This window comes from Panthera onca, chromosome D1, assembly GCF_046562875.1.
Source record: "Panthera onca isolate mPanOnc1 chromosome D1, mPanOnc1 haplotype 2, whole genome shotgun sequence".
In the NCBI taxonomy this organism is placed as follows: Eukaryota; Metazoa; Chordata; class Mammalia; order Carnivora; family Felidae; genus Panthera; species Panthera onca.
The window spans coordinates 58,730,637-58,757,899 of NC_138348.1; the positions used below are offsets into that span (position 1 = coordinate 58,730,637).

General features: G+C 53.7%; 2 protein-coding genes across 3 annotated transcripts in view; one reads left to right on the top strand and one right to left on the bottom strand.

Moving 5' to 3' along the window:
• Positions 1-23,641, bottom strand: part of KLHL35 (kelch like family member 35) — a 140,502-nt gene extending 116,861 nt beyond the window's left edge. The window contains exon 1 of the mRNA XM_060605596.3: positions 23,558-23,641. The gene's annotated coding sequence lies outside the window, so the exon portion shown is untranslated. The remainder of the gene's footprint in view (positions 1-23,557) is intronic.
• SERPINH1 (serpin family H member 1) lies at positions 15,808-25,190 on the top strand. 2 transcript variants are annotated; one of them, XM_060605597.3, is made up of 6 exons: positions 15,808-15,957; positions 17,477-17,520; positions 19,968-20,632; positions 21,049-21,147; positions 21,254-21,486; positions 24,171-25,190. In XM_060605597.3, the coding sequence occupies exons 3-6, from the start codon at positions 20,011-20,013 to the stop codon at positions 24,471-24,473; spliced, it is 1,257 nt and encodes a 418-aa protein (XP_060461580.1). In that variant the 5' UTR covers positions 15,808-15,957; positions 17,477-17,520; positions 19,968-20,010; the 3' UTR covers positions 24,474-25,190. The 2 variants fall into 2 exon arrangements, with proteins under 2 accessions (XP_060461580.1, XP_060461581.1); XM_060605598.3 differs by lacking the exon at positions 17,477-17,520 and having other exon boundaries at positions 19,977-20,632.
• The last annotated feature ends 2,073 nt before the right edge of the window (positions 25,191-27,263 follow it).

Here is a 27,263-nt window from a genome sequence, read left to right on the forward strand (position 1 = left end):
CTGTAGCAGGATTAATGTGACAATGCACCATGAAGCCTGGCACAGGGCCTGGCACACAGGTAACACTCAGCGAAGGTTGTCATCGCTGCTGTTCTTGCATTACCCCTCGTTTGTGTCAGGCAGCCTTTGTGCTGGACCCAGTGATAAACTCGGGACACAGTGACCCAGGGACCCAGGGTCCCAGGGTCCCAGGGACCCAGTGATAAACTCGAAGAACAGGGGTTCTTCAAGGAACTCACAATCCGATGAGGAACCATGGCAACAGACAGCTTTCAAAAGCAAAAAAAAAAAAAAAAAGTTCTAATGGAGGAGAGAACAAGATACAGTGGGAGCACCAGGGAAATACAGTGGGAGCACTCAGGGCACTCCATGGGGCAATCAGGGAGGTCATCCCGGAGCCGGCAGAGCTTGCGTGGAGGCTTGCCGAGGAGCAAGTTTTTACCAGGCAAATCCAGGTGATGAAGGAGCAGCTCTCTGTCTGCGGTTCTCTAGTCCTGTGATATGGTGGGGGTGGGAACGAGGCTCGTCCTGTGGCCAGTGTCTCACCAGGGCTCCAAAAGCTGTGGACGAGAGGGTCCCGGTACCCAGATTCCTCAATGGAGGGTCAGCCCACCCTGCAGGACGAGCAGAGGGTGTGCTCCCAGACGTGTCCTGCCAGCCTCTGGCCCCCACCCACCCACAAGAGAGACTTGTCATTCCGCTCTGCTTCTCTTCTCTCCTCGAAGTCAAGTGAGGAGGGTTTCCGGAGCACTGTTCAGAGAGCTTGACACATGAGCCTTGACTTTGGGAGACACAGGGACCGGAAGGGCTCTCACACACAGTCTCTCACAGCAAGGGGCTGTGCGTGGCGGCAGAGCGGGGAGGGCCGGGGCCCCGCTGGGAACGGCTCGCTGCCTGGGTAGACTGGACAGAGGATGCCTGATTATCCGGGGGACCTGATGGGGGCCTGCCTGTCTGAGCTGGTGTCCCTCTGCCCGAGGACCACTTTGGGGGCGGTGAGGAGATCCCAACAGAGCGGGGACAGCTGGAAAGCAACAGGGAAGTTGCAAACCAGAAGAAGCCCTGCCTCATCGGGGGAAATCCAGGTGAGAGATCCCCAGAGGAGGAGGTTTCCTGAAAAATCTCCCGGAGAATCCCATGAATTAAGATCACCTTGGGACATCCGCCATGGCCAGAGTGTCCCCAGGCTGGGTTACAACCGTATCAGGCAAGGAGGGCCTTTTCTGCCCTCTTTCCTGCTCTGCACTCCACTCTGGAGGGGCCACAGCCAGCAGCGGGTGATGGTCATGGAGGGAGAGCAGCGCCCTCTTCAGGTTTCCATTTTCTGAGGCAGGACTAGCTTGAAAGAAGGGTCTCCTTCTAGACTGGGAAGATTTCAGAGTTTTAATATTACTTTGAGCTGTGTTAAAAAAAAAAAAATGTGTGTGGGGCGCCTGGGTGTCTCAGTCAGTTAAGCGTCCGACTTCGGCTCAGGTCACGATCTCGCGGTCCGTGAGTTCGAGCCCCGCGTCGGGCTCTGGGCAGATGGCTCAGAGCCTGGACCCTGTTTCCAATTCTGTGTCTCCCTCTCTCTCTGCCCCTCCCCCGTTCATGCTCTGTCTCTCTCTGTCTCAAAAATAAATAAACGTTAAAAGAAAAATTTAATAAAAAAAAAAATAAATGTGTGGATGACGTACATAAAATTAGACAGATTAGTATAAGCAGCCCCCATTACCCATCATCCACTGCAACGATAATCAGGTCATACCAATCTTGTTTCATCTCCACCCTCAGCCCACCGCCTCTAATGTAATTTTGCATCAAATCTATGAGGAAGAGTAGAACGACTTCCTGCTTGCCTCTGAAAAATGAAAAATAAAAAAAGTCAACCTCCTCTACTGATTGATTAGGGCTCTCAATTTAGGGTGTAAACCTGGAATCAAAGCCGGCAGGACCCATGGAGTCCTTACACTGAAGGTGGGGTTCGTATCTGCTTCTTTTGTCATCGTGCCCACTACTCAGGTTGTGGAATCAAGGTAATGCTGGCTTCATAAGTTTTCCTTCCATTTCTATTTTTTGGATATCGTGCCCACTACTCAGGTCAGTGCCAGGCACGTAGTAGGTGCTCAATAAATCATTCTGGAGCCTCTCATTCTATCTGTTCCTCTGTTGCTATTCCAGGCAGCGGCTCTCCTGTGTGCATCAGCTGCACAACAAATGATGTTTTAGTCTAAACGTGTGTGGTGAAATATTTGCAATAAAAATCTTTTGTTGTTTGTCTGAAACTCACCTTTGACTGGGACTCCTGTGTTTTAGCTAGCAACTCTAGGTGGGTCTTGCTGTCTCCTTGATTACCTGGGGCTCCTGGAGAAGCATTCTCAAACCAGCTTGCATCAGAATTACCTGGAGAGCTTGTTAAAACAGATTTCTGGGCCTCACACCCAGAGTTTCTGATTCATAAGTCTGGGGTAGAGTCCAAGAATCAATCTTTCTTTCTTTCTTTCTTTCTTTCTTGCTTTCTTTCTTTCTTTCTTGCTTTCTTTCTTTCTTTCTTCTTTCCTTCATTCCTCCCTTCCTTCCTTCCTTCCTTTCTTCCTTCCTTCCTTCCTTCCTTCCTTCCTTCCTGTCTTTCCTTCTTTCTTTCTTTAAACTTTATGCCCAACATGGCAATCAAGAGTCTCATGCTTCACTGACTGAGACATCCAGGCACCCCAGTTAAAAACTTTCATTTCTAACAAGTTCCAGGGTGATACTGATGCTGTGGTCTTGGGGCCACATTCTGAAAACCACTGTTCCTGGACTCAGTGCATTACCCTAGAGAAACTCATGAACAGGATACAGTAAAGCACAGTGATCCAAAATGGCCACAAGAGGGCAGAAACGCCCCACTAGTTTGGCCTCAGGCCCCTCACTGTCTTGGGTCTGAGTTTACTCTGAGTTTGCTGAGCATTTGCTCTGGCCTGACCACGTCCAGGGCTCTTGCTATGACAAAAACATGGGTCAGACTCAGTGCCTGCTTTTGAGGAGCTCAAGGTCTGGAGAAGGAGACAGGTGTGAACGGGCAAACACAATTGGTGCTGAGGTGGTGAGAAGCGTGGAGTGGAGTGGGGAGGCTCTGGGAGCCCAGAGGAGGCTGGAAGTAGTCAGGCAGGCTTCCTGGAGGAGCTTGTCTCCTGAACCATGAATAGAAGTCACCCAGTTGGGGAGAAGAGGAGAAAGGACAATCTGGGCTTAGGAACCCTCGATGCAAGGGCACACAGGCTGGGAGGTATTTGGTATGTTCAAGGGGGTAGTGCAGGAGCAGGGAAGAGAATGGGTGGGTGAATGCCTAATGAGGCTGGCAGCAGCTTGGCTGGATCCTGAGAGTCTCAGGGAGCTTCTGGAGGGTTTTAACTAGATGCTAGGGGAGGGTGTGGTGGAGGGACCAGAGGCAGGGAAACTAGTGAGGAAGCCGGTGCGAGGGTCTGGGGAAAAGGTGACCAGATGAAGCAAGAATGGCAACAGTCTCTCATTTATTCATTCGTTTCTTCATTCATTCATTCATTCCACGCAATTATGGAACAACTTCTCTGAGCCGAGCCCTGGGCTGGGTTCTGGGCCTTGGTGGTGCTCAAGACAGACAGCTTCTGGCCTTCTCAGAGCTTAAATTCTAACAGGACAGGCCACCATCCAACAGCCAATGGCACAGTGAGGCAGCTGTGGTCTCTGGGGACAGTACAAGGGATGCTAAGGAAGCCAAACGTACAGGCAGAGGTGAGGGTGGGAGGTATGACCCAGGAGAGTCCCTGACCCAGAGATCACAGATGCTTCATTCAGCCAGACCCTGGCACCTTCCCCACTGCAGTTCAGAGCTAACAATATGGTCTTTGAAGGCTGCTGCCACTGCTGGAGGTCCAGCCTTTCCTGCCCCCGGCCTCCCTTAGCCACACAACCCTGGCCTTTAGCAAGCAAGAAAGAAGGATTATATGCAGGTGCCAGGAGCTGGGCCCACTCCTCGACCAGAGTCAGTCTGGCCTCCAGCTCCAGGCGACTGCCCAGGCAGGCACCTTCTCCAAACATCCGGGGCTCTCTTCCTAAGCATGTGAAGTGTGGGCCAGCTCGAAGTTGAGGAGATGGAGGAGATGACCTTAAGTGCCAAGGAGATGCTCTGTGAGGCTGTCCCGGAGCGTACCACATTCATCCGCAGAGGTGGGATTGGCCCCATGAGTAGAGTTCGTTAAAATCAAGCTAACTGGAGCATTACTTTCTAGAAAGGTGGCCTTCTTGCTCCTCCGAGAACATGCCGAGTTCATTCTAGCCTTGAGGGCTTTGCACATGCAATTCTTTCTGCTTGCTCTCCTCCACTCTAAGGCCTTCACAGGGTTGGCTTCTGTGGTAGGCAGAATAACGGCCCCCCAAAGATGTCTGTGTCCTAATCCTGGATGTGTTCATTCACAAGGTAAAGGAGATTAAATTATGAATATGAAGATGGGGAGATGACCCTCGTGGCCCAATGGAATCACAAGAGTCCTTGTAAGAGGGAGGTGGGGAGAGGGGTTCAGAGTCAGAGAAAGAGACATGATGGTACAACAGGGGTCAGAGGAAGGGGGAGATATGATGATACCTTTGAAGATGGAGGAAGGGGCCACAGGTCAAGCAATGCAGGCGGCTTCGAGAAGCTCCAAAGGGCAAGGAAACAGATTTGCGCCTCGAGGCCCCAGAAGATACACAGCCCCGCGGACCCATTTTAGTCTTCTGACATCTAGAACTGTAAGATAATACACTTACATTATTTTAAGCCACTAAGTTCATAGTAACTTGTTACAGCAGCAACAGGAAACAAATACAGCTTATCATTCGGGTCTCGGGCCACCCCATATAAAGTAGCTGGCCTCTCACCTCCACCCACCTGTTTTCATTTCTGCATAGGCCTTATCGTGACCTGAAGTTATACTTGGCTCTTAGTTTATAGCCTGTCTCCCCCAGCCTGTGCTGTGAGGCTCCTTGAGAGCAAAGGCCTTGCTGTGGTCACATAGTGAACACAGGTGCATAGAGGATTCTCCATAAATATTTGTTCCACAAGAGAAAGAAGGAAGGAATACAAAGAATATGGTCTTTGTCCCATGCACACAGAAGGCAAGGGAAGGGAGAGGCTTTGGTGGGCTAGGGGAGGCCTCCAGGCCAGGAGAAAGCAGAATAGAGGGACAGAGGCGTGGGGGGTGAGGGAGATGGCCGCGTGGGGGGTGAGGGAGATGGCCACGTGCGTGCCTGTGGGAGCAGATGGCACCTAACACAGACGTGTGCACGTACATTCCCATTTATAGGGCTTTCCAGTTTCAAACTCAGCAACTTTTTTTTCTTTTGTCCCTCAGAACAGAAACCCTTGTTCTCACTTCACAGATAGGGCACTGAGGCTCTGGACAGTGATCAGAAGGTGGAGAGACACCCAGGCACCTCTCTTGCAAGGACTCCGTGGGACGTGGGAGGTGCCTGAAGGTTCACCTGCCCCCAGCCTTGCCAATACCTCCTCGCAGGCTAGTTCTGCTGGCCAGGCCATCTTCCAGCCATTGCCCTGCCGTTCCCTCTTCCCCCGCTGCCTCTCCTCTCCTCTCCTCTCCTCTCCTCCCCTCCCCTCCCCTCCCCTCCCCTCCCCAGGCTGGGTCTAGGGTGAGGCCAGGGAGGCATTCACTTGGGTGCAAATTAAAAGGGGCATCAAAACCTCAGTAACCAAGAGAAATAGCATCTGCAATATTTTAATAACCATTTTTAACGTTTATTTATTTATTTTGAGAGAGAAAGAGAGACCGCGTGAGTGGGGGAGGGGCAGAAAGAGACGGAGAGAGAGAGAATCCCAAGCAGGTTCCACACTGTGAATGCAGAGCCCAAGGCAGGGCTCAAATTCACAAACCGTAAGATCATGACCCGAGTTGAAATCAAGAGTCAGATGCTTAACAGACTGAGCCACCTGGGTGTCCCAATTTTTTTTTTTTTTTTTTTTGAATCAAAGGTAATGCAAAAAGAAATCCACAATGAGCAAAATACCAAAATCTCAACTATATATATATTTCTCTTTTGGCTCAGGCTCCAATATGGCTTGACACAGTACTGTTTTACTGATCTTGCCCAGATCGGCTACGTGATGCATGGGGCTCCTTCCTCAAAAATTATTCAGAATTTCAAGATGGCAACAGCAGGACATTTACCCAAGTGTGGGGCCCTTGGGAGGCCACACAGGTTATACACCCATGAAGTGAGCCTGGATCCTGACTTTATTTAAAATATTTATACTTTGTTCATCTTGGGTTTTTCCTTTTGCATTGGTTTTGATTTTTGAAAAATTACTTCTCTTGATTACTGTGGGTTTGAGGGTTGCCATTGATTGTGCACCTGAGGAGAGCACCCTCACCCTCTCCACGTCTTCTCTACTTGGCGTTAGCTCCTTATCAACCCCAGGCAGTCTCCTCCAAGAAGTCTTCCCTACCCACCCCTCCACACTGGCAAGGTGTCAGGCACTTTTGGGCTCTGCAGCCCTCTTCCTCCTCCCCTGGTCACACCTCCAAGCATCTCCTGTGAGACCCGTTGCTTAAGAACAGAAAGGGGACTATGTAGGGGTAGTGCCCAAGATTTGGGCAACTCTGAGTTCTGGCCATCAGTGATGCCAGCGTCAGCCTCCTGATGCCCTCAGGTATGGCCTGTTTGCTGCAATGGACAGAACCCCAGACCCTAAGCGGGGAAACCTGGCTTCATTCAAATCCAGGCTCTGTCATTCCTGGGCTGTTTGAGGCTCAGTTTTCCCATTGCAAAATGGGAATTAAAATACCTACCTCCAGGAGAGTTATGGGACTTAACAAAGAATGCACAGGGTGGGCATCATAAATACTAGTTCCTTTCCTCTGTGCTTGGTCTGGGGGCTCAGACTGGTCAGCTGTGCCGCTTCCCGCGCCAGTCCCCAATCTCTGAGCTCTTTCCCGCAAGTCTCTGTCCCAGATTAAGAGACGGATAAACAGGCTCAGAGGGATCAGGGATTTGCCCAGAGTCGCGTACAGAGTCAGAGGCTAAGCACAGCGGGGAACCCAGGGCCAGATGCTCAGCCCCGGCTCTGCAGGTGCTCAACTCCTCCCCTCCTGCTTCCCCGGCCTGGCCTCCGGCAGGCTGGGCTTGAGGGGAACCGCTGAGCCGGCGCAGCATTCGCGGGCCCCTCCCCCGCCTCGCGCCCACACACACATGCACAGAGTGGAGGGCTCTGGGTGCTTCCATGAAAGGCGTGTTTCCCTCCTGAGTCAGAACAGACAGCTTTGGGGCGTGGCTGGGCTGCAGTCCCAGGGCTCGAGCCTGCGCCGGTCCTCCCTCCCTGCTGGAACCTCTGGGCAGCGGCCTGCACAGCTGCAACCCCTCAGCCGGGCCTGCAACGATAGGCCCACGTTGCATCAGCGTGGCCTGTCTCTGCGCCGGCCCCCGCCTGCCAGCCAATGGGGCCTGGCCGAGTGTACAGATCCCGGCTCGGACCCACCCCACCCACCACGGAATCAGGGCAGCCTGGTCCTCCCTCCGCGTTCTCAGCGAGGGAGGAGGGGGCCCTCTCTGCACAGCATCCAGCATGGCCTTCTTCCTCTGCCCCCAGCCCCACCTGCCAGCTCCACCCTGATTCTCCTTCCTGGCAGTGGCAGAGATGCCCCCTCCGCCTGGACGGGGCCTGATTCTCCCCAGCCTGTTTTTCTCACGCTCTGTATCTGCTCTCACCCACACCTTCCAGCCCACCTTGTCCCTTACTCTACTGTGCTCCCAAGTCGTCCTCTCCGGCCTGGCCTTCTCTCTCTGAGTGCCAGGCTAAGGGATGCTGCCTCCTCCTGGATGTCTCCAAGCTACAACCACCTTCCCTCCCAGGGTCCATCTCAGGAAGAGGACAAAGTGCCATCACCCAGGCCCGACATCCCAGAGTCCTCCTTCCCCCTGTTCCTGGGCCCTTCATGCTCAGTCCACCCCTAGGACCTCTCTAGCCCCATGGTTCCTGCCTGGGTCCAGGCGCTAGCATCTTGCTCTGGGTTATTGTGACAGTCTCCTCTCTGGCTTCTATCACTCTCCACTCAGCAGGCAGAGAACTACTTGAAAAACACCAATGTGACCTTGTCCGTTCCCTGCTAAATTGTCATCAGGGAGAAGCTCCAAGCTTCCCAGCCCTCAGAGCTCCTGGGAGACCCCTGGCTGGCCATCCTCTGCAGCTTTACCCACACATACTCCTACCCCCTCATGTGGTGACCTTTGTTGGGACCCTCCCTGCCTGCCCTGGCGGCTTCCCATGAAATGCTGTCAGGACCTAACTCATTTTAGCCTGAGGCCTAAAGCCAGCAGGCTTGTGGTAGTGGAAAATGACAGGCCTGGCCAGATGCGATCGAGCCCCAGCCTCCCAACCTCCCCAGAGCTGCAGTGAGGGCCTCTGAGCCCCAGGCCCCATTGGCTTGCCCTTCCCTACCCCCCACTCAGACAAAGGTCCTTCAGACCTGGCTTGACCTCCCATTGGATGTTCTTTTCCCATTCACTTCATTGATTTTAAAAAACTGATTATAAAAGTAATATATGCTATTGAAAAATTTCAGAGAAGCAGAGAGGAGAAAATAGAAATAACACGAATTTCTCTCTCCAAAGATAAATAGTGTTAAACCACTTAAGAATATTTCCTTCTGGCCTTTTTCTATGAATATTATACACATTTCTCTATGTCTGTTATTAGTACACATTCATTGAAAAAATAAAACAATTTCAGGGGCACCTGGCTGGCTCAGTTGGTAAAGCAGATGACTCTTGATCTCGGGTCATGAGTTTGACCCCACGCTGGATATAGAGACTACTTAAAAAAATAAAATCTTCAGGGGCGCCTGAGTGACTCAGTCGGTTAAGCGTCCGACTTCGGCTCAGGTCATGATCTCGCGGTCCGTGGGTTCAAGCCCCGCGTCGGGCTCTGTGCTGACAGCTCAGAGCCTGGAGCCTGTTTCGGATTCTGTGTCTCCCTCTTTCTCTGACCCTCCCCTGTTCATGCTCTCTCTCTCTCTCTCTGTCTCAAAAATAAATAAATTGTTAAAAAAAAATTTAAAAAAATAAAAATAAAAATAAAATCTTTAAAAATAAAGAATAAAAAATAAATAAAACAACTTCAAACAGCAGACATGTTTTAAAAATTAAGTGGAAAATCATCTAATAACAAGAGTGGGCTTTTTGGTGAGGTATGAACATACTTCCATTCATCTGTGCCTCTGCACATAGCATTTTCATAGATATGCTGTTTTATAAGCTGCTCTGTTTGAAAAAAAAATTTTTTAATGCTTATTTATTTTTGAGAGACAGAGACAGAGTGTGAGCAGACAAGGGGCATAGAAAGAGACACAGAATCAGAAACAGGCTCCAGGCTCTAAGCTGTCAGCACAGAGCCCAATGTGGGGCACAAACTCACAAACCATGAGATCATGACCTGAGCTGAAGTCAGACGCTTAACCAACTGAGCCACCCAGGTACCCCTATAAACTGCTCTATTTTTTATTCACCAATCCTTTGAGCTGTCTTTCACTGAGGACTGAAACAACTTCCTCCTTTATGATGGCTGCCCATGGTCCCTCCTTTACTGACATTCTCCAATTTTCAGCCCTTACAAACGAGGCTGTAATGACTATCCTTGTACCTGTACCTATGCTCATATTTTCAAAAATAATTTCCTTCAGCTAAATTTAAAAAAAAAAAACTGATCTTTTTTTTCAAAAAGAACACAAATAACTTAAAATATAAAAAATGTGTGAATACGTAATGCATTCATATACAGTTGACCCTAAAACAACACAGGGATTAAGGGTGCTGACCCCCCCACCCCCACAGAGTCCCGAAATCCACATATAACTTTTGACTTCCTCGGAACTTAACTGTTAATAGTCTCCTGTTGACCAAGAGCCTTACTGATAACATAAAGTCAATTAACACATATTTGTATGATATATGTATTATATACTGTATCCTTACAGTAAAGTAAGCTAAAGTAAAGAAAATGTTTTTAAGAACATGGTAAGGAAGAAAAAATACACTTATAGTATTGTACCGTATTTATCAAAAAAAAGTCTGCATATAAGTGCACCCACGCAGTTCAAACCCACGTCATTCTGGGTCAGCTGTAGTCCAAAAATAAGTCTCACCCCTCCCCCTTTCTCCTGTCCCTCCAGTCCTTCCCCTGAATGGAAGGAATGTTACCTTCCTTCCTCACCCACCTGCAGGGATGGTCTGTGTGTGCATCTAACAGCAGTGAATCGTCACATTATCCGTCACTTTGCCCTTCCATATCAGTATCAGGACATAAAGAACTTCCTACTTTTTGTTTTTTCCAGCTTCTTGGTATTCCTACTCCCTACCAATAGATAGGTTGTTTCCAATTTTTGCTATTACAAACAATGTTGCAGGGAATTACTCAGTAACAGGTCTTTAAAGCTCCCAATGCAAACTGCCTTCTAGAAAGGGTGTGCCTCTCTCTCTCTCTCTTTCAAAAATTAATAAATATTAAAACAATTTAGAAAGGGTGTGCCAATTTCTCCTCCTGCAAGAACACGTCTTCCTGTTTAAAATGAAATCCCTCAGAGCCTTCTAGATCCTGCTCATATCCGCATGTTACAGATGAGGAAAGTGAGGCACAGAGAGGTGACTTTCCAAGATCACTCAATGAGAGGTAGCACCCAGACTTCCTAACAACTCCCAGGTTGGGCTCCTGCCCCTCTACGGGCTGCCGTCCTCTGCCTGGGCCTCCCCAGGCAAGCCGCCATGCCACTCACAACGCTTTGCTATCCTCTTGTGTGTGTGCAAGGCCAGGTGTGAGTGAAAACAACAGGATGGCCCTCAGAGGACACAGCAGGAGTGGCCCGGAAGGACTGGACCAGGCCGAGAAGAGGCAAGCAGAGTGTGGAGTGGAGAGCCCAATGTCATTCGGAGTTCTCAGAGTGCTCTCCAAGTCCTTGTTTCATCGGTGCTTCTCATTATCTTCGAGATTATCATTGCCAGTTTACAGAGGGGGCTCTAGATCACGGGCACAAAGCTAAAACGTAGCAGAGCTGGGATAGGATCCAAGCCAGGGCTTCCTGTATTCATAACACAGAGGAGGCTGCACTGGGCTGAAGTAGGTTAGGGCTGGGGTGTGGTTGGGTGGTCAGGATTCAGGGGTCCCTTTTCCGAGTGTCAGAGATGGTAAGACAGGGAGGTCAGCCCTGTGGGTGAGGTGGGCATCACCACCATTACAGCTGCTGGTGTCACCTAGAGGAGAGGAAGAGAGCTGGGAGCTGGGTGAGGGGGTGAGGGAGACGGTGGGGGTGGGGAAAGGGCCAGGCGGTATTTAACAAGCCTCTACCACCCTACCAGCCCCCCAGCCTTGCAGGCAGCTGGAGCTATTTCCATGGGGCTGCCAGAGGAGGCCTCGGAGAGGCTGGGGGAAGGGAGGGACCTACTGATCCACTCAAAATAAAATGTGCTCCCCCACTCCTAAAGCTGAGCTTTCTTAAGAGCGTCCTCCCTTGCTCTGGCCCTGAAAAGGCAGAGCATCTCTGCCCAGGGGCACCAAGGACCTGTCTTTGCAACCTGGCACTCCTGATGCAAGGTGACGAGGGCAAAGAAGGGGCTTGGACTTTCTCCAGGGACCAGTGGGAGCCACGGAAGAGCTGGTACAATGGATGGAGCCCCCCGCTGGGGTCAGGAGCTCTGTGCCTGTGTTTGTCAACTGGCAGGGAGTAGGGTGGCAAGAAGAAGTCGCACCCTGTCATTTGACAAATGGAAACTGAAACTCAGAGACTAAGAAGTAACTTCGCCAAGGCGTGAAGGGGTGGAGAGGTGAGAGTAGAATCCCAGACTTCCTGGCTGTGCCCTTTCGCCTGTGCCTGTACACGGGCTCCTATTAGGCATGTGTGCTATGTGTGGTGCATCCGTGTTGCTGGAGAATATGCAGACATGTGCGCATAGGTGCTACGGATGTACGCAGATTGCACGAAGGGGCCGCAGTAGGCGGATGGACACACGTGCATCCGCGGTGTCGTGTCGGTGGGCGTGTTGTGTCTCCTGGGTGTTGTGTCAGGCATGTGAGCGAGGGCATTGGACTTCCCGTGTGACTTCCCTCCACGCCAGGACGGCAGAGGGGTGGGGGGTGCGGCAGGCCTGCTCTGGGAGGAGGAGGGGAGAGATCCCATGCCCGCCCTCCTCACCCCCACACGGGCCTCCCACCCTTCGACGTGGCAGCTGGCAGGAACGCCCTTTCAGTCGCAAGGCCCCACACTCCACTGAGAGAACCCGAGATTGCAGAAATTGCGTTTCCCTGACTCATGCTTTGGGCTGCGAGCATATTCTTGGCTCCTGGACAGCATCTCAAAGAACTGCCTGTGGTGGCCCTGGCCCTCTGAGGGAAAGGGCCCACAACGGATTGGTTTCCAGAGCCTTCTTTGGCTCCAGTTTTATCCCATGTAAAAAGGAAAAAAGCATTGCACTTCCTTCCAATTAATGTCCTATAATTAAGAGTGAGATACCAGTTGGGTGCCCAGCGAGGCCAGCCGTAGCAAAGTGCCCCATAAACATCATTTTTCTGTCCTCCCCTTTCCCTACCTTCCCTTGGACAAATAGACTTAGTTTAAGTCTCAGGGCTGAATGCAACTCATTGTGTGCTCCTACATACTCCACTTAGCCTCCCTGAGTCTCAGTTTCCTCAGTTTTAAGATGGTGACATTCCTACTTACCCTGAAACAGTTAAATATGATATGAGTACGGTGAACACTTAAATGATCTTTTATTTTTTGTCCTAGGATGCTGTGGGGCAAGGACGTGTGAATCTAGCCACTGGGGCCAGAGCAAGCTGTTCCTGTAACCCCTGGTGAACCGGGGCCTGCCCATCTGGCTGGGTCAATTAGAAGCTGGTTTGGGGGAAGGAGGACTGGGGGTCCAATGTCTGGGCTCTGGCCCAGCTCCATCTCAGACTTGCTGTGTGATCTTGGGCAAATTTCCACCCCTCCCTGGGATGGGATAGATGTGGGGGGCAGGAACAGCTCCTGCAGGCAGCCGAAGGCACTGAAGGAATCCAGATCTGAAATGCTGGAAAGTCTCTCTGCAATGCAAGAGTGTTTCCTCCCTCCAAAAAGAGTGCTTTTTCCAGAAAGTGCAGCCCGGGAGTGTGGGGGAAGGGCCACAGCCAGGCCTGGGCTAGGCTCAGAGCTAAGAATAATGTGGCAAAGTCTCTCAACATTTTTTTTTGCTGATCTTGGAAATTTAAAGGAGCCGTTGTCTTTCTTCACGGAGGCGGTGCTTGGAGCTCCAACGACTCAGGCAGCCACCTCCCATCACTCACTCACTGTGCTTACCAAGTTCCTCTTCTGGGCATGCGCTATGCTGGGTACCGGGGACCCTGAGTAGGAGGCCGGGGTCTCCAGTGACACTCAGTGACAATACAGGGTGATGACACGTCAATCCTGCCATAGAGGAGGCTTCTGACCCAGTTTGAGCTACAGTAGCGATCTGGTAAGACTGCCAGAGGGTCTTCCAGACCCAGCCTTTTCCTTAGGCATCAGGAGATTCTCTCTCTGTGAATGGGGGTATTAGTCCTTTCTACTCTGACCTTCTAGGATTCTAGGTTTGTCTAAGGGCAGGAGCCTCGGCTTACTCTTCCCCCTCAGGGCAGTCACTGAGAGTCACAGCATTCAGCTTACCCCTAAAAGTGTTGGTGAGGCCTCAGAGAGCTAAGAGATGGAACAGTGAGGAAGAAAGGGAATCTGTTCGATTTTGACAATCTAGACCTACTGGAAACCAAGACCAACCTTTCGTTTATTCCACCAGCTTTGACGGACTCATAGTGCATGGGCTGATTGCCATCTGAGGACCAAGCTGGGCGTGGGGGTGGGGTGGAGGGCGGGGTATGGCGTGTGACCCAGGCAGTTTCCTTGGATAGCAAAGACTTATCCTTAAAAGCAATACACAATTAAGGCAGGAAAGCACGTGAGAACCATGACAGCCACTCCAAGGAAACAGACACCCCTCTATAGAGGAGCAATTTTGTTAATGATCAGACCTATCCTAAGAAAGAATACTGAGCTGCCTCTGTGGGACTCCCTGTTCCTGGAGGTGCTGTGTGCTTGCCTTTGGGATACTGTTGAGAGGCTTCTGCCTGGGGCTGTGCCCAGGAATCCACGACCTCTGAGATGCCTTGCAGCCCAGAGCCCCTGCTTCTTTTCTTCTAAGATTCTCTGACTATGAGATTTAACACTCTAAGATTCCTTAGATGGATTCAAAGATTCCATGGGGGTTCAAGTAAGATATCACCTTCTATGATGGTCACTTCAGGATTCAAGTTCTCTCCAATTCTGACCCTGATTCACAGAGTCTGAACCTCTTCTAATCTAAGATTTCTCACAGTCTGTGTAATCAGACTTTGAGCAGCAGCCCCTAACCCAGACTTCCAAGTTAGTCACCAGCAGCAGACTGGGGTGGCCAGAAAGGGCCCTCCCCCCACCCCTCTGCCAGGGACCCAGATGATTCATCCACTGGGTGCTGGGATTCATTTGTTCCCCACGATCCAAGGATGCACCAGGAAGAAAGAAGATACTCAGGATAGTTTATTGATTGAATGAATGAATGAATGAGTGAACGAATGAAGGGTCTCTCTACCCTGTCCCTTCCTCTCCACATTGTGCCCATTTGTTATCTATCCCTTTACTATTAGAAGACTTGCGGGAGGTATGGGCATGTCCTAAATAATCTTCTGCTGCCTTCTTGAGTTCCCTACTAACCTGCATGTTTCCTTCTCATCATGTACATCCTTGAGGGCAGGGACTTTGTCCTTTTCTCAGCTCTATCTGTAGCACCTAGAAGAGAATTGAATATCCAGCTTAGCTCAGAGCTCAAGGGACTATCAGTTGTGGGAGGGTGGGGTAAGAGGGGTTGATAGACCTGGAGCCATGGGAGGAAACCCGGACAGGGAGGGGGCAGGGATAACCAAGGAGAGAGGGAGCCAGACTTACAGATGGGAAGGAAGCAACGAATGACAGCACCACATTTCACAGCCAAAGAAGGAACTGTGGCCTAGAAAAAGAAAGTAACTTGCTTAGGGTCACACAACATATTACTTAGTGGACAGTCAGGGTTCTCCTTCCTGCACACCCCTCCAGACCCGGCCACACTACGACGTTCCCCCGGAGTCCCCGCCTCTATCACTTCAAGACTTTCCAGGGTGAGGGTCCGCTATTGGGCCCCTCAGGACCCCTCTTCCCCTCAGGGCAGTCACTAAGGTCGAGCTCCGGTGATCAGGAGAAGCTGGGAATGGAGAAAGATGCTGCTTCTCAGTTTCTGACCACCTCCCCTGAGACAAAGCAGAGGGGTCCTGACTGAGGAGGGGGCGTGTCGGAGAACCCAATTAAGTTTCAGCTCTAAAACGGGGGAACGGATCCCCTTGGGGCAGAGACCTTGCAAGGGAAAGGGCTGCTGGAAGGAAGTGCGATCCGGGGTAAGATTGTGGGGATTGGGGATGCTCCTCTCTGGGGAGCTGGACCCTGAAACTCAGTGTCCCCTCCAGCTCAGTGATTCCAACTACCCCCCTCCCCACCCCCCGCCCGCTCCCCACCTCCAGAACCGGAAAAGTCCGGAGTCTCCGCAGTGTCCACGCGCAGCGCAGGTCGTGCGGTGCGGTGCCCGGCCTCTCTGCTGGGGGTTCCCAGCGCGCCCCCCCCCCCCCATTGGGGGGCAGTAGGACCCAGGGGCCGGGTGAGAGCGCGCAGGGGGAGGGGCGGCAGCCAGGGCGGTCTGGGGGAGGTCTTTGGCTGTTTTTTTTTTTTTTTTTTTTTTGGCTGAGCCGGGGCGCCCTCCGGAAGCGTTTCCAACTTTCCAGAAGTTTCTCGGGACGGGCGGGAGGAGGGGAACGCCATATATAGATCTGGGGAGCCGGGAGCGGCGGAGAGTGGAATCCGTCCGCGGCTTGAGTGGGACGACTGTCCGGCGCCAGCCCACCCGGCCCAGGTGAGGGAGGGGGCCTGTCTGCGTGCGGCGGGCGCTTTGGGGGTGCCCCGGAGACTGAGACAGGGCGGGAGGCCGCCGGGAGGGATTGGGGGCCAACCCAGAGCCCGCAAACCGGAGTCCTTGGCACTTAGGGAGCAGCTGGGGCGTTCGGGGTCGGGAGCCGGGGGCCAGATGGTGACAGCTGAGTGAGCCTGTAGGACTAGGGCGAGATCAGGGCAAGGGTGGGGAGTCGGGGCGCTCAGAGGCTCGGAAAAAGTGCAGGCTTCCATGGGAGTTTGGGGCAGGGGTGCTGACGGCAGGGAGGAAACAGTGGGGCTGGGAGCCAGGATGCTGAGACTGCCTTGTGCAGGAACCAGAAGGGAGGAGGTGGGGTCTGGGGGCCTCTCCAGCAGGGGTGGGAGGCCAGGCCAGCTTTGCAGTTCGGGGCGCCTCCACCTCTAGGGCTGAGGCCCGGGGGCCGGCGGAGGTAGGTGGACCAACCTCCTGACGGGCAGGGGGGCATCTGCGCCTCCTGAAAGTAGGGTGGTAGGAAAGGAGATGAAGTAGTCTTGGCTTTTCCTGGGAGGGGTTCTTGGGACCCCCACCGTTTGGGAAGAGTCACAAACGGTGGCTCATTTCTGATCAGCAGCCTGCATGTGTCCATGTTGGCAGCTAAAGGAGCAGCTTGACCAGTGTCCCCCACCTCCCTTGGGAAGCGGGTGAGGAATCAGCAGGCTCCATATCCCCCCACCCAAGAGGGGAGGGTTAGCTGATTAGAAGGCTTTGAGTCGCCCACTCTCAACTCTGTCCACTGCCACCTGGTTCTTGGAGTGGCTGCAGGGTTAAGGCTACTTCCAAAGGCCAGGGTTCCCTGCCCCCAGCCTAGGGACATTCCTGAGGCGGCCAGAGTGGAGGAAGAATGAAACCACTTCCAGCATGGCCCGGAGGCCCTGCCCCTCCTCTTCTCCGTTTCCGGCAGGTCCCTCTGGGCTGTAGGGCCCGGATGGAGGGGAAGGAGGCTGGAGGGAAACTGGGGGCCTTGGTTCCCTGGAAGCCTCTGGCTGGCACCACACCCTCCTGTCTTCAGATGGTTCACCTGCCCATCCCCCCCTCCTGAGGCCTCCGGATCCAGTCCTTTTGTTTCTGGTCACCGGGATTGCCAGCAGAAATGGTTTTGTTTTGTTTTGTTTTAACCTCACTGTGTAACAGGATACCACATCCAGGCTTCCTCCGGGGGATCTGCGGGGGCTCTGCGGGTGCTTCCCGGAGGAAGAAGCCCTGCGCTGGGAGGCCTGCCCCCCCACTGATCCTGTGGGACCTGGGGTGGCTCCCTGCCCCACTCTGGCCTCAGTGGCTCCCGCTGTACAGTGAGGTGGACAACCTCCAAGGTCCCTGTGGAGCTGGGACTAGCTGTGCCTTCCTTTGTGCCAGGGGCAGTGTAGATGGGGTCCCATGTTGGGGTTGGGCCTTCCAGGCCCCGCCTCACCACCGCTCCAGCTCTGCCCTAGCCCATCCTCCTCACTCTTCTGTTTTCTTTCAGAATGAAAAAGGCAGGCACTGACCTCACCCTGAGGCAGTTTCCAGGTACTTTAGACTCCCTCAAAGTGTTTGAGATCCTCTCTGGTGACCCCTAGCATTTGCTTCTCTTCCCTCTTACTTACAAAAACCCAGAATCCAGTCCCAACTCAGTCTGGCTAGCTGAGGGCACAGCCCTTGGCTCTCTGATCGAACAGTTTTCTTTGTGGGACTGTAAAGTCGTCTAACCTCGGCCTCAGGGCTGGGATTTCTCTGTGGCAACGCGGGCTGGGCTGTGGGAGGCTGGCTTGCTTGCAGTGACTTGCCTCCCTCTGTTGCCGCTGCTGGGTCAACGTTAAGGGCGGCCCTTCTCCGCAGCCACGCATCTCCCTGCACCTCCCTGCAGAGACCCTGTGCAGACTCAAGGAGGCTCTGGGCCACCCCCTGGGACCTGCACCCAGGCCTCCTGCTTCCCAGGCTGGAAGCCCCCCTCTGCCGGCGGCGGATGGAGATAATTCAGTTTCCAAGCCTGCCACGTCACCTAGAGTGGGAGCTAGAGCAGGAGGAGCAGGAGCGCGGCTGTGTGGCTGCCTGAGGAATCCCAAACTAGTCATTTGGAGCTTTCTTGGAAAGCCCCTCCCAGCCCTTTGAGGTTCTGGTTGGCTGGGGGTGGGGGCTGTCAAGATGGTGTCTGCCACGTGGCAGGGCTGGGAGCTGGGCTCCTTGACTCTCTCCCAGTGGGATGCTAGTGGCCTTTTCCCCCCACCCCGGGTCTGTGCTCTGGCATCAGCTGTATGGACTAGAGGTGGCCTTCGAGTTGAGTGACCAAATGCCTGTTGTCCAGGCAGAATAATCAGTAGTGCCCCATTTTACTCTCTTAGGCATCCTTTTGTGTGCGGTAATTCTTTGGTCTTTCTGCTTTTGAGGCTCCAGTCCTGATGGGGAAGGAGCTAGGGCTGGGAGGAAGGTGGGCCCTGAGATCCCCCCTCTTGTCTGCGCTCTAGGGTACAGGCCTCTCTTGGGCCTTGCGCCGCGCCACCCCCCCCCCCCCCCCCCGCTTTCTCCGCGCGTCCTTTGCTTCCCCTTTACGCTGCACCTTCTGAGAGGTGGCCGCCCAGGGAGGGGGGACCCGCCTCGGTTCACAGGTTGGCTACAGCAGTGGAGTCTTTCCAGAGACCCAGTGCTCTTGCAGGCAGGCCGAAGTCCTGAGGGTCCTCTGCTAGGATTCTCAATTTGGAGGTCCTTAAGGACCCCAGGATGGGATCCGCTGGAGCAGTGGGACCCCAGCCTCCACCAGAGTTCCTACCAACCCTTCCCTTCCCCCTATCCATCTTGCCTGAAAGTAACGGGGAAGTATCCCATGTGGAGAGACTGTCCTGATTGGAGGCCCCGGGAGGAGAGTGAGGCTTGTTTTGGGGACCAGTGCTATTGCTGTGGTTTGGAAGGGATCCTGAGGAGGACCCTGAAGCCACAGAGCGGAGGGCCTGTGTGATAGCCAGGCCCTGTCAGATTGGAGGGCAGAATGGAATCTGAGGTGGACCCAGCTTCCTGTGAACACGCTTCTGGTTAGCCTCTGGTGAACGGGAGGGGGTGTCATTGCTCCATTCAACTGTGACTTACTCCTCCTCCAGTATCCTTCCTCTCAGGAAACCTACCCCTCCACCCCACTTTTGTCCTGGGGATTTCCCATCCATTCTCGGGACTGTGGACAGATGGACAGGCATGTCCCTGCTAGGATAGAGGCCTTGGGCATGGAGACCTAGACCTTTATGGCTTGGCAAATGGAGACTGAAGCTGAGAGAGGAGTGGACACACACTCAAGGTCACCCTTGGGGCTGCAGAGTTTAGCATCTGGGTTCCCCCATTTAATGAGTGAGCCAATCGGTAACTCATTAACATCCCAGGGCAGGGTAAAAGGCACAGGGGGAGGGGCAGTCCTTCATCCTGTCCCAACAGGACATCCTTTGTCCAGGCACCTGAGCTTCATGCAGACCCTCAGTCCATCCGCCACATGTTTCCACTGGAAAAGCGTCCCGGGGTCATATGAGATCAGAGCTAATCTGTATACAAAATGAGGACCCTAAGTCTGGCCAAGTGACCCTGATTTTTGTTCATTGAGGAACAGCTGAGGCCCATTGTGTGCTAGGCACTGGAGATGTAGAGGATAACCAGACTGGCTCGATTTCTTGTCCACTCGGAGTTCATAGACTAGTTAGGGATGGAGATCACGTATAATAAACACACAAGACTGACTGTTGTAAGTTCTGTGTAAGAAATCAATAGGGTGGAGCTGTTGCCTTGCTAGAAACCCTGCTCCGGATTAGGAGCTCAGAGAAGGCCCCAGAGAGACTGGGCAGACTGAGACCTCTGATCTGGGCAACTCTTGAGTTAGGTCTGGGTTCCCCAGAACTCTGAGCTCTCTTGATCCCATCTGCAGGGGACTTGGTGGCTGCCAGAAGGCTGGGGATGGTTCTTGGGGAGGAACATCTAGGGTTTCAGAGCCACCCTCTCTCCAACCCTCACAGGTCCCCCGTGGTGCGTACAACCCGCCTCCCAGCCATGCGCCTCCTCGCGCTCATCGGCGCCTGCTGCCTCCTGGCCGTGGCTCTGGCCGCCGAGGTGAAGAAGCCCGCGGCTGCTGCAGCACCGGGCACGGCAGAGAAGCTGAGCCCCAAAGCGGCCACGCTGGCCGAGCGCAGCGCCGGCCTGGCCTTCAGCCTGTACCAGGCCATGGCCAAGGACCAGGCGGTGGAGAACATCCTGCTGTCGCCGGTGGTGGTGGCCTCGTCCCTGGGGCTCGTGTCGCTGGGAGGCAAGGCGGCCACGGCCTCCCAGGCCAAGGCGGTGCTGAGCGCGGAGCAGCTGCGGGACGAGGAGGTGCACGCGGGCCTGGGCGAGCTGCTGCGAGCGCTCAGCAACAGCACGGCGCGCAACGTGACCTGGAAGCTGGGCAGCCGCCTGTACGGGCCCAGCTCGGTGAGCTTCGCAGAGGACTTCGTGCGCAGCAGCAAGCAGCACTACAACTGCGAGCACTCCAAGATCAACTTCCGCGACAAGCGCAGCGCCCTGCAGTCCATCAATGAATGGGCGGCGCAAACCACCGACGGCAAGCTGCCCGAGGTCACCAAGGACGTGGAGCGCACGGACGGTGCCCTGCTGGTCAATGCCATGTTCTTCAAGCGTGAGTCCAGAGGGGTGGGGCGGCCGGGCACAGAGCCCTCAGCAGCTGGGGTGGGGAGCCAGCTCGGCACGTGTTGCCCAAATGCCTGACAGGTGCCAGGGCAGAGGGCGGACGTGGCGGTGGCTGAGCCGAGGGTCCTCCTGAAAGAGTTCTCTGTCCGGTGGAATCAGCCGGACCCTGACTGTAGACAGCTGTTTCTCATAGCTTCAGGCAGCATGTCGCGGGGCCAACGCCCATGTCCCCCAACGCGGGGAGCATGTACTCTGTGGACTGGGCGCTGGGGTGGGGGGGAAGGTGAGCCCCAAAGACTGGAACGGAAGCCTGTGGCCGAGAGAGATCCAGGGTGTGCAGTTGGGGGGCTGTGTTCTGAGTGGGGGCCGTCTATTTCTGACCTTGCGTTCTGCTTCCCACTCCAGCGCATTGGGACGAGAGGTTTCACCACAAGATGGTGGACAACCGAGGCTTCATGGTGACCCGATCCTATACTGTGGGTGTTACCATGATGCACCGCACAGGTGGGTGACCTGTGGAGCCGGGGGCCGAGGTGGGGGGGTGAGGGTGCTCGGGGCCTAGCCTGCCCCCAGCCCTGCGTGCCCAGTGCCCTCTCGGCTCTCCTCCCAGGCCTCTACAACTACTACGATGACGAGAAGGAGAAGCTGCAGATTGTGGAGATGCCCCTGGCGCACAAGCTCTCCAGCCTCATCATCCTCATGCCGCACCACGTGGAGCCCCTCGAGCGCCTTGAGAAGCTGCTGACCAAGGAGCAGCTGAAGATCTGGATGGGGAAGATGCAGAAGAAGGCTGTCGCCATCTCCCTGCCCAAGGGTGTGGTGGAGGTGACCCACGACCTGCAGGTGAGGGATGGCCCAACTTGGGGTCTGCAGGGCCTGGAGGAGAGGGGTGCTTGGGGCACCCATTCGTCAGCTCAGCCGGTCTGTCCTGAGCCTCCGTGGGTGTCCAGGTAGTACTGGGCGCTGCTGCGGGGAGAGGCCTGGGACCTGCCTTTGGGAACATAATGGTGACATCCGTAGTTAAATGCGATAGAGCGCCTGCTGTATGCCAGACACTCTTCAGAGCACTTCGTAGATGTTAACCTTTTAATCCTCGAAACAACTTCATTAGGTAGGACTAATAAGCTTCTCAGAGATGAGGAAACCGAGGCTCAGGAAGGTTAAACAACTTACCCACAGTCACGCAGACGGTAACTCAGACATCTGGCACCAAGCTGTGCCTTAGTCCCGTACCGTACTGCCTCTGAGCCTGAGGTGCCCCCAGTTCTAGACTGTTCCAGCCGAAGGGTCGTCCCCCGTGCAGCAGTAAGACGAACAATGGCTGTCAGCAGTGAGGCACTCGGGGTGGCTGGAAACTGAACCCATGCATTCAACGTTATCTTCTCCTCATGACCACCCTGGGTGTTGGGCAATGGCTTGAAGGGAGGCAGTGACTTGCTGAGGTCACCTTGGTTAGTGAGTGGTAGAGCTGTGATGAGTCCTCAGGGTGAAAATTCAAGGTGGCCTTTTTGTCAGTCAGGAGAGATTTTTTTTTTTTTTTTTTTTTTTTTTTTAACCTACTCAAAAGGGAAAACTTTTATCTCATTCGTGCCTTGGATGCCAGAAATGGCTCCTTGGTAAGCTTCTCACTCACGGGATTGATTCAGATTCACTGCTGACACTGTGGAGAGAAAGCTTGTGATGAAATGGGGCTTCGGCTCCAGACCACGGACTAGTGGCCCTTGCGTGGCCTGTGCTGTGGGTCATGCTGAGGTGTCCAGAGAGGAGCCATCACCACGTCCTGGATCCGTCCAGGTTCTTCCCCAGCTGCTCCTTCTGCGGTGGCTGCTCTGACGCCATCCTCCCTTTTTTTCTCCCGTGTCTTCCTGGAACCCCGGGTGGACACACAAGTCCATGGGGTACATGGAGTTGAGAAATTTGACGTGTGTGACTTGTGTAAGGTCATTGGGACTGGAGTCGCTGGGCCTAGAACACCTGTCTCAGGACCCCCTGACCCTCAGGACCCCAGCTCAAGTGCCTGTTTGGCCTCACCAGGGAGGTGGCCTGTCCTGCAGAAACCTGGGCCCGGAAGCTGCCGGTGACTCGGCCAGTAGTCCTTCTCTGCAGCGTCTTCCTCACTGAGCCGCAGGGAGACCAGGCTCCGGTCGTGGGGGATAAGGAAGGCTTCCTGGAAAACGGGGTGGTTAAAGCATTCTACAGGGATGGGGGTGGCCATTGAGACACCATTGAGGGTGCTGGCTGTTCAGTGAGACTGTCGAATAAAGTGCTGGGAGAGGTATGCTAAGGGATAAGGCCACAGCACAAGGCACAGTTGACATACGAAAGCACTTGTACTTGGCTTCCGGCGGCTCTGCAGAGCCATGGCAAGTGTGTGTGTGTTGGGAGTGGGGTGCATGTTTGTGGGGGTGCGTTTTAATTTTGTACTATGGGAATACGTAAAAACGTATATTGGGGCGCCTGGGTGGCTCAGTCGGTTGAGCGTCCCACTTCGGCTCAGGTCAGGATCTCATGGTTTGTGAGTTCAGGTCCCACATTGGGTTCACTGCTGTCAGCGCAAAGCCCGCTCCGGATCCTCTGTCCCCCTCTCTCTGCCCCTCCCCTGCTTGCAGTCTCTCAAAAATAAACAAACATTTAAAAAAAGATGTATCATGTATACATTAAAACTTGATCAGTGTAATGAACTCTCCTGTGTCCATCACCCAGCTTCAATCATCAGCAGCTCATGACCGATAAGGAGTCATCTACACACGGCCATTTCTCCCCCAACAGATTATTTTTTGTTAATTGTTTGTTTAGTTTTGAAAGAGGGAGAGAGAGCATGATGGGGAGAGGGGTGGAAATAGAGGGAGACAGAGGATCCGAAGCAGGCTCTGTGCTGACAACAGAGAGCCCCCTGTGGGGCTTGAACTCAGACCTGAGCCAAAGTTGGACACTCAGCCTAACCAGCCGGGTGCCCCACCCCCATCAGATTATTTTGAAGCAATTCCCAGGCAGAAAGCACCCTGGACAGGTTTTAAAGCCCCAGGATTATATGGTCATAGTTATCCTTAGAGTAGTTTTCCTTACATTTGAGTGTGCCAAGAATTACCTAGATTTTTGTTAAAGAAGCTTCCTGGGTCCTCCCCCAGAGATTCTGATAGGTGGCTCTGGGAGAGAGGGGGTCAGGAGACGTGTGTTCCATATAAGCTCCCAGGTGGTGCCCGTACTGGCAGTCCGTGACCCGTGCTTTGAGAAGCACTGATCAAGATTTCTCAGCAGGACCGGGGATAAATTCTGCCTTTCTCCCGAGTCTCCGTGTCCTTATCTGTTATGTGGCAATTAGAGGTTCTTGCAGGGTTGTCGTGAGAGTTAAGAAAGCAGTGGTTCGAAGTGCCTACATCATGTCTGGCATACAGGAGGTGACGGGGAGGTGGTAATCTCTGCTCTGAGGAACCGGGTAGGAGGTGATGGGTGGTGAGGGTGGAGGGTGCGGGTCTAGGAGCCTTGCCCATCTCACGGCCTCACCCGGCACCTGCCTCATCCCGCAGAAACACCTGGCCGGGCTGGGTCTGACTGAGGCCATCGACAAGAACAAGGCAGATTTATCACGCATGTCGGGCAAGAAGGACCTGTACTTGGCCAGTGTGTTCCACGCCACTGCCTTCGAGTGGGACACAGAGGGCAACCCCTTTGACCAGGACATCTATGGGCGCGAGGAGCTGCGAAGCCCCAAGCTCTTCTATGCTGACCACCCCTTCATCTTCCTGGTTCGAGACACCCAGAGTGGCTCCCTGCTGTTCATTGGGCGCCTGGTTCGGCCCAAGGGTGACAAGATGCGAGACGAGCTGTAGGGCCCCAGGGTCATGGGATGGCAGGAGGCAGCCGAAGGCTCCTGAGACACATGGGTGCTATGGGAGGGAGGGAGTTGCGGTACTGACCTTGGATAGTCCATGGGGTAGGGGTGGGCAAACAGAGCAGGCTTCCTGTGTGTCTGAGCAGACTTCCCAGCCATCTGCTTGGACGTGGGCTCCCAGATACCATGATGCTGAGCCCAGGAACCCCAGGGACCCCACATTATGTGGGACCTGGGCAGTAGTCATGTCCTGCCCTCAGAGCCCTGGGTTTAAGCCTGCCTCAATCAGTGTTCATATTTATAGCCAAGTGCTTTCTCATCTGTGAGACGGAATCGAGCTAGTGGGGGCTCACCCCAGGCCCCGTGGAACGGGGGCCCTCTTTCCCTGACCCAACCATCACCTCAGCCCTCTCTCCAGCTCTATTCCAATCCTCTCCCAACTTCCCTCAACTATAAAATGAGGTGCTGCACCCCCTGGGACAAGTACCCCCATGATGGCCCTGGCCCCAGTTGAGGGGGGGATCGGGAAATAGCTCGTGGGGGTGGGGGTGGGGGCTCATGGACAGATTCTGGTCAGGCATCATGGGGATGAACTTTTTTTCTCCGTTTGTAGATTTTCAAAGATGGGGAGGGAAGGGGGAAAATGAGCCTTTGTTGCTGTCACATCAAGAACTTATTTGTACAATTTTTTTTTCAATAAAACTTTTCCAGTGAAGTTTTGTTGGAGCCTGGAGGGTGACTGGATCAGAGATTCCCATGTCATTTTTCCCGGGAGACAAGGGCTTCTTGTGTTAAGCCAGGGCCCATATCATTATGGTGCTGAAATGCTGGCAGATAACCGCAGGCCCCCTACATGCCGACTCGGGAAATGGTTTTGGCTTTGGCCGCCCTGGAGAGGTGGCTTTGGGGCTGGGGTGACAGTGCTGGACCTGGAGCCCAGGGCATTCTACACTGGAACTTTGGCTCTCCAGTCTTCAGTTTCCTAGCTTTTCACTTCAAACTGATCTCATCCATAGCCAGGTTAGATAGGCTGCCTGACTGAGCCCGGCTTTGGCAGGAAGGAGCTTCTGGGATCCTTGTCCCATTTGGGTGTGCAGCAGGAAAGGAGGAGGGACCTGACACAGCCCTCCTCACATGGTCCTTGGGGCTCTTGACCCCATAGCTCAGTAGGAGAGAGGGTGAGTGGGGCAGAGGAAACTGGATTCGACACTGCTTGCTGGCAGTGTAGTCTCGGGCAGGTCACTTCCTCTCTCCGGGCGCCTCTCTGGCTTCCCTCTTCCACCAACTTTGCCCTGGGGGTTGTTGGTCCAAGGAGCGGAGCCCCTGCCTGGCTGGGCAACCCAGTTGGAGTCTTCCATGATGTGAATGGGGCTGCAGAAAGGCCAGCTGACTGACTCCTGTTAGTACCAAAACAGCATTTAGAATACCGCTGCCAGAGCTCCGGGTCTGTCCCGTGCAATGGACCCAGTAAATCAGATGTCTGCCCTCAGGGGCTTCATCTGAAAGTGGAAGCCTATAGTGACAAGCATGCTCACTCCTCACCGTGTTCCAGTCCCCTGGATCATTCTGTTCCAGACTTGCTGTACTCGTTCCCTGCCTCAGGGCCTTTGCACTAGCGCTTCTTTCTGCCTGACAAGCGGTTCTTTGTCAAGGGTACTTTTTTTTTTTTTTTTTTTTTTTTGTCATCCGGAGCTCAGCTTGAATGTCATTTGCTCCACAAGGCCTTCCCTGATAACCCAATGTAACTAGCGACTCCCCTGCCTCAGTGTCTATACTGTGTTTTCTCTTTTTACTGACTCCTTAATGCTGTGAAATTTTCCACCTATTGACACATTCACTGGCTGTCCCCACTATTAGAATGGAAGCCCCATGAAAGTAGGGGCCACATTTTGTTAATCGCTGTATGTCCTGCACCTGGATTCAGCATCATCCCCACATAAGACACTGAAAATATATTTGCTGAGTTAGGAAGTGAAGCAGCTGTGCTAGAAGGGTAAAAGGGCTGTGGGAGTACAGAGGGGGAAGCCGTGACTGCCAAGGGGAGATACAGAGGGCTCCCAGGAGGAGGTGACATGTGGGCTGCCTTGAAGGGGTGAGTAGGTATTCTTTTTTTCTTTTTTTTAAAATCAGAATAATAATTTAAATATCAGCTGGTACTACCTTTGCGTTTTGCTTCTAACACCATGTTTGTGCAAAACACCATGTCAGTCTCTTGGTGTCCCGTGCTATGGACATGGATATAATTTTATCCAAATTCTCCACATTTGGATATAATTTTATCCAAACCTCTTAGCAGCTTGGCTAAGTAGGAATTCTCTCCGTTTTAGTGGTGGGATCACCAAGGCCGAGGGAGGTTAAATAACCTGCCTGAGGCCCCACAGCACAGCCAGTGGGGCTGAGCTGGGAGCTGCTTCTAGAACATTGGCTAGTTCTCCCTCCATGCCACGTGGGAAGGGCCGGAGAGGAACTGGCCAGATTCTAATAGCCTGCTCGTAGTCTATACATGTCATCCCACGTCTTCCCCACGACGGCCCAGTTAGGTGGGAAGTCCTCCTAATCACACTAGTGTGGCTCAGAGATGGGCAGAGCCTGCACAAGAACCCAGGCCTCCTGGACCCAAAGTTCAGCCTGCAATAGCGCCCTCAGCAGGTGGCAGTGCCCCACCAGAGGGGAGCTCACAGTGAAGGAAGCCAGGCCTGGGGGTGGAGGCCACCCAGATGACCCAAAGGGGGCCCTGAGGCCACCTGAGGCCATCTGGGTGCCTGTGGGGAGGGTGGTGAGAGGTCTG

What these genes read in the sequence shown, in the direction of transcription:
- SERPINH1 (XM_060605597.3), top strand. Translation starts at nt 20,011, where the DNA reads ATGCGCCTCCTCGCGCTCATCGGCGCCTGCTGCCTCCTGGCCGTGGCT. An exon ending in TACCATGATGCACCGCACAG is followed by an intron (nt 21,148 to 21,253) that starts GTGGGTGACCTG and finishes CTCTCCTCCCAG; the next exon opens with GCCTCTACAACTACTACGAT. An exon ending in AGGTGACCCACGACCTGCAG is followed by an intron (nt 21,487 to 24,170) that starts GTGAGGGATGGC and finishes CTCATCCCGCAG; the next exon opens with AAACACCTGGCCGGGCTGGG.